At 55.3% G+C, this 6,390-nt stretch overlaps 1 protein-coding gene across 1 annotated transcript; it reads left to right on the top strand.

The window, feature by feature from the left end:
- Positions 1-1,532: 1,532 nt before the first annotated feature.
- On the top strand, positions 1,533-2,813 carry LOC117869085 (relaxin-3 receptor 1-like). Its single transcript, XM_034755588.1, has one exon. It carries the CDS (start codon positions 1,533-1,535, stop codon positions 2,811-2,813), a length of 1,281 nt encoding a protein of 426 aa, XP_034611479.1.
- Positions 2,814-6,390: the final 3,577 nt, after the last annotated feature.

Raw genomic sequence — 6,390 nt, 5'->3', positions numbered from 1 at the left:
ATTAAATTGGGTCAAAAAGCCTTGCAAGATCCCTGTTACCCATTCTGACTCCTAATGACTTCCAGAGAATGCTGGAAATGAAGATCTGGCCCCCCCTGGAAATTCAGCCTGGAGAACTGAAATGCCTCCCCCAATGCTCGCTTCCACACGTTGTTTGAAGACGACACTGGCTGATCGGTAGGGTAGAAGAGCTCAAACTGCAGGGGCAGATTCTTCCCTCGCTGTTGTAAATCAGGAATAAGGTGAGTGAGTGTGGAAGGAACCCTAAAGACACACCGGGCCAGATTCTCCGCTGCCCTGCAACTGGAATTATCACCAGCGCAAAGTGGTGTGAAACGGGACCTGCCTGTCACACACGACTGTGGAGATTTGCTCTGTTCTGGTAATCAGCTGCCAACATTTCACACCAGAGGGGGCTGCATTGCAATGATCCGTGGGGCAGTTCCCAGCCACGAGCTTTGGGATACGGTAGCGGGAACAGGTAAAAACTGGAGTGGAATGGAAGGCCTCTCTTACTTAGACTGTAGGGACCACCTTTTTGTTCTGTGTTTGTACAGCGCCTAGCGCCACAGAGTCATGGGCCCTGACAGGGGCTACGACAATACAAACAACAACTAACAGTGGAAGCGTGTCTGAGGCGCTGGCAAACCTGTATTAACAGAGTAATAGACACAGGGCTGCGTTGCACCCGGCTCGTCTGCACTGAAACAGGTTCATGCCGCTGAGGCCGCCTCCTCTCCTGTCCCCCCCACCCTGTTTGTCTCTCACCCAGCTATTGCACCTTGCCGTTGCCCTTCGTGAGACGAGCCAGTGGTTAGGGCTGAGCTAGCCTAGAGCTCAGGAGACACAAGTTCAAGCCCCTGCTTTGCCACAAATGTCCTTTGTGTCCTTGGGTGCATCCCTTAATCTCCCAGTCCCCCCCCCGCTGTACAATGGGGATAACAGCAATGCATTGACGAGTGGGAGGAGCTCAGAGACGGTGGTGATGGGGGGCCAGATACCTACCACAGCTAGTCAGATTATTAAAAGCTATATTCCAGTAGCACCTAGAGGTGGTATGGACCCTGGGGCACCAGGTGCTGCCCAGACACACAGTGAGAGACTGTCCCTGCCCCAAGGAGCTCACGGTCTAAATAGACAAAGGCAGGAGGGAAAGCCCTTCGTCCAAGGTCTCAGTTCCCGGCTCCGTGCCTCAGTTTCCCCCATTTCGAGCAAGGCGTGTCGTTTGACTACACGTCTGGACGGCATCGAACACAAGGAGACGCTGATGCCGAGTCGGGGGGGGGTCTGGGTGCTGCTGTAGGGCCAAGAAGAAATACGGTAATCATCCTACGGGGGACGTTGGTAAAAGTCACCTTAATAGTGCTTCTGCTCACACTGCGATTCCCCTCCCCTCCCACCCCTTTCCTTGCCTGAGCCGCTCCGGTGCACCGTCCTCTCCTGCTGTTTCCCTGCCAAGGGAGCGCGTGCAGGAGAGGAAAGAGTTAGCTAGGGGGAGCAGGCAGCAGTTTTGCTGCTCCCGTGCTCTTGCCATGCGTGGCAGGGAGGGGGCTCTCTGCGGGCTGATCAAAACGGAGCGGTGCCGAGAGATCGGCTCAGAAACTTGGTGGAAGCAGCGAAAAGCAGAGCCCGGCGCGAGCCGTGGCTTGGAAAGGGAAGGCGAGGAGAGTCCAGGAGCAAGCACCAGCATGTCTGAGCACAACTGCTGCAGCACGGATGAAAAACTCCCGGCGGGAGGCAACAGGAATATCTCCAATCACAGCCTGGTGGACCTGGTCTCCTTCCTGCCTTCGGACGGCACCCAAGCCACCCGGATCGCTATCGCTATTGTCTACTCCGCCGTCTGCACCCTGGGGATGCTGGGCAACCTGCTGGTGTTCTTCCTCTTGGGCTCCAGGCACCGCCGGCGAATGTCCAGCGTGACTTTCTTCGTGCTCAACCTAGCAGTGACCGACTTCCAGTTTGTCCTGACCTTGCCCTTCTGGGCGGTGGACATGGCCCTGGATTTCAGCTGGCCCTTCGGCAAGGTCATGTGCAAGCTGATCTCCTCGGTCTCAGCCATGAATATGTATGCCAGCGTCTTCTTCCTCACTGCCATGAGCGTGGCCCGCTACTGCTCTGTGGTGTCGTCCCTCAAGGCCGACCAGGGCTCCTCCTCCAGGTGTCTGGCTAAGGTGGCCAGTGCCATCATCTGGCTCTTTGCCGCCTTAGCCACCTTGCCACACGCCATCTTCTCCACCACCCATAGGGTCTCCGGGGATGAGCTCTGCCTGGTGAAGTTCCCGGAGCTGAAAGACATCGACCCCCAGTTCCTGCTGGGCTTGTACCAGACCCAGAAGGTCCTGCTGGGCTTTGTCATCCCCTTGGCCATCATCTCGGCCTGCTACATCCTCCTCCTCCGGTTCCTGAGCAAGATGAGGATGAGCCGCAGCAACCCCAGGACGAGATCCCGGGTCACCAAGTCGGTCACCATCGTGGTGCTCTCCTTCTTCATCTGCTGGCTCCCCAACCAAGCCCTGACGGCCTGGGGCATCTTCATCAAATTCAACCTGGTGCCCTTCACTGAAGCCTTCTACAACACCCAGGCGTACATCTTCCCCGTCACCGTGTGCCTGGCTCACACCAACAGCTGCCTCAACCCCATCCTCTACTGCCTGGTGAGAAGGGAGTTCCGCGAGGCGCTGAAGGGACTCTTGCTCAAGGTAACCCCTTCCTTCAGCAAACGTGCCAGCAAAGCCCACCCCAGGCAGGGCTCAGCCCTGCTAGCCCAGCCAGCAGCGAGGGAACTGCCTGAACCTCAGTGCTGTGGGTGAAGCTCCGCTCATCTCAATGTTGAGGGGTCATGGCTGAGGCACCGGATTAGGACCCAGGACAACTGGGGTCTCTCCCTGACTCTGTGCCTCCGTCTCCCCTCCCACCTTTTGTCTGTCTTGTCTATTGAGATTGCAAGCTCTCCGGGGCAGGGACTGTCTCCTGCTTTGTGTATGTACAGCGCCTAGCGCAAAGGGGCTGCAATCTCAATGGGGGTCACTAGGTGCTATCCGGATACATTTGGGGCAGTAGTGTCTGTTCATTCAGCTCCCTGCACTGAAGTCTTTGGGGACCCCTGGAATACAAATAATGATACTAATGAGGGAGCAGGGTGTGTGTGTGTGGGGGGGGGAATCTAGTCAGTCTTTAAAATGTATGTGGGATCCAAGTGTTTAGGGGACAAAATCCCTGGAGATCAGCTCTAGGCGGAGATTTTCCAAGCTGTCTAAGGGCTTTGGACTCCCGATCCCCATTCAAATGAATGGGAACTGAGCGTCTCAATCCCCTCTGGTATACTGAAAGTCACAGACTTATAGGGGAAAGAGAAGAGTTTCTAAGGCAGGGTGTGTGTGGGGGGGGGTAGCGAGGGGGGAATGCCTCTGTACTGTTCTTCCTTTGAAGTCTTGCTTCGATACCCAAGCCAAGAAGGATTTCAGCACTCCGGACAGCTCCCCAAGAAGCCTTGGGAAACTCCCAGCTGAGGCAAGAAACCCAAGGCAGAATGACCCTATGGACATGATTTTGTGCTTTGGTGATGGCTGTTCTGTCCGATTCTCCCCTGCGTGGGGGAACGAGGCCGGGGCAGCTCCCAAGAGCAGAGCTGGAGCTGGGAACCCAGCCATCTCCGCTCCGGCTTGGGATACAATTGCTTTGGGAGGGGGCGGTTCTGGGGGCAAAGAAGGGGATGTGCCATTGGGGGTGATCTGTGCAAGTGTATCAATTGCGACAAAACCCAAGTGGCACGTGAAAGTCTAATGGTAAAGTCATTAAAAAGGCCGGGTGTCTCGGCGTACAATACTGCTCCTAGACGGCTGCTTGGCTGCGAGAGAGAGAGAGGGGGGGGGGTGCTGGTGAATGAAAACAAGTCCATGTGTGTGAGAGAGCACGCATACGCACACACTGATCCTGCAAACTGCCTGGCAGAGAAGACAAGTCCTGGTCCCACGAGCCCTGAGCCCCTTTTCTCTTAAGATAAACAGCAGGCTCTGGCCTAATGCAGGGGGGGAGCAGGGAGTTGAAACCTGGCTCTTTGATCAGTCCCCGGGGGCCAGCAGGGCTTCTGAAGAGTGGGGATATGGTTCAAGCCCTGTCTTAGCAACCACAAACACAACGGGGCAGGGGACGATGGAGCCTTGACTGCACGTTTCAAGTCAGGTTTAATTGCAAGTGTGTGAATTGGAATTCAGACAAGGGAAACAGAACAAAATGCCTTTTCTGGCTGTTCTGGGGGGCTGGCTTTGGGCTGTAGGGATTCCTGCATGCCTGTGACCGGATGTCCTGTAAGCAGGTGTGAAGGAAAGGTGGTTGTGTAAAAGGCCCTCATGGGCTCCAAGGTCTGTTGCACAAGCAGGCGTTGTGCAGCGCAACTTGCGAGAGTGGCTCTGACACACGCCCAGTTGATGGGCCTACACCTGCATTCCTCTGAGTGGAACCCCACCGTCCACTCTCCATTTGACCGGACCACCAGGGTACAGCACCCCCTGCTTCCCAGCTGTATTGCCTCCAGCTCGCCCAGCGGGGTTTGGCCCCTGCTCTAAAATCCTCTTTGGGAGCCGTGACAGCTGCTAAACGCAGCGACCGAGACCAGCTTGTTCCAAGCAGAACTGGGCTTCTCTATCCATAGGAACATCCCACTCAGTGAGAAAAGGGCTAAAATAAAACCCCAAATGCATCTCATCTCACCTCATTCTTGTACTCGCCTTGCCTGCTTATGTGGGTTCCACTTGTCCCAGCCCCCCCTTCTGAGTCGGAGGCTCAGCCAGCATCTCTCTTAGTCAGTGTCGGACTCTGAGTTCACAGGCTGTCCTCCATCCAATTCAAAGTTCCTTGAACTTCCTGAGACCCTGAAGGGAGGGGGGGTCAGGTAAGACTTCAAAGCAGTAGGCTCTCTGCTTTGTCCTTTAATTCCTGGTGAGTGGTTAGCTATTGGAAGTATCGGTTTACTTCTGTCTGCAGCCCCTGGCCTGGGTTACTACAGGATGCGTCAGCAATACAATACCCACCAAACCCGCAGAGAAATGTATACAACTTTCATAAAAACTAATATGGACACGCACCACGTTCTACACTCCTAGGAGTCTCTGACACCCCCAGCAGCGAGATGAACTGGGTCAGAGGCGCAGCTGGGGTCCTTGGGAGAAGCCACAAAAATCATCGCAGCACAGTCTATTTGTGATTTTATCATGATCTCTAGTGTTTTCCTTAAAGGCCCAGCGGCTGGAATAATGCGATTGCTGGAGAATCTCAGCTTCCAGAGGGAAAGTAAGTTTCAGGCCCTTGTGGTTGCAGAGAAAAGCTTGACAATGTGACACAAGGGTCCCTGAAAAGCTCAAAAGCCAGAAGGAAATAAAAAGAACCCAACATTTATTCTTCTAAAGCCCTCACTCAACAATCTCATGGAGTTCTGAAGCTCGGGGCTCGGCCACACTGTCCTTGCGTCACGCTGTTTTGTGCCATGACACTGCCACGTCTCCAGCCGGCGGCAGCATGGGGCGACACCCTGTTGCAAACGCTGCGTGCCCGGTCACAAGAACGTCAGCCTGGCTGGACCGATCCGACCTGAGGGCCATGACCAACACCAGATGCTTCAGAGGAAGTGGCAAGAAAACCCAGATGTGGGATAACCTGCTGTTGGGAGCCCTTCCCTACCCCTGCTGATCCAGGATTCAGGCCAGGGGGTTTCAATGGAGTTAATAGAATATCAGGGTTGGAAGGGACCTCAGGAGGTCACCTAGTCCCACCCCCTGCTCAAAGCAGGACCAATCCCCAGGCAGATTTTTGCCCTAGAACCCTAAATGGCCCCCTCAAGGATTGAACTCACAACCCTGGGTTTAGCAGGCCAATGCTCAACCCACTGAGCTATCCCTCCCCGAGTTTCAGGATGCCAGGGGACTGGGTGGTCTACCTCCTCCCCTCTCCTTCCGGCGTCTCGGAGGGTGAAGGAACTGTCTGTGTCTCTCTTGCTCCAATCTGCCTTATGCACACCAAGCAGCCTGGGGAGGACCCGTGTGTCTGGTGCGAGACCGTTGTCCCAGTGCTCCTGGCAGTGGCGCTGCGCTGGCGTAGCTGAGCGTCGGGCCCGCGGCTATGTCGAATTACAGCCTAGACAGAGAGAACATTTCTGCCGGAAGAGCCCAGCACCCATTGTTTGCAGGGGCAGCTGCTAGGCGCTGAGCACGCTGGAAATCCAACCGTTTTCTCTAGGTGCCTAAGTGGAAGCCGTGAGGTTTTGAAAATCCATCTCTTAGGCCCTGGGCGTAACCCCCAAGAAAAACCTGGGCCCAGATCTTTAGCTGGTGTAATTCACCGGAGCTCCAGCAGCTGAGAATCTGACCCTGGGTTTGTAACAGGAACGGTGAC

The sequence above is a fragment of the Trachemys scripta genome, chromosome 22, assembly GCF_013100865.1.
Source record: "Trachemys scripta elegans isolate TJP31775 chromosome 22, CAS_Tse_1.0, whole genome shotgun sequence".
In the NCBI taxonomy this organism is placed as follows: Eukaryota; Metazoa; Chordata; order Testudines; family Emydidae; genus Trachemys; species Trachemys scripta.
This window is presented reverse-complemented; position numbering and strand designations above follow the sequence as displayed.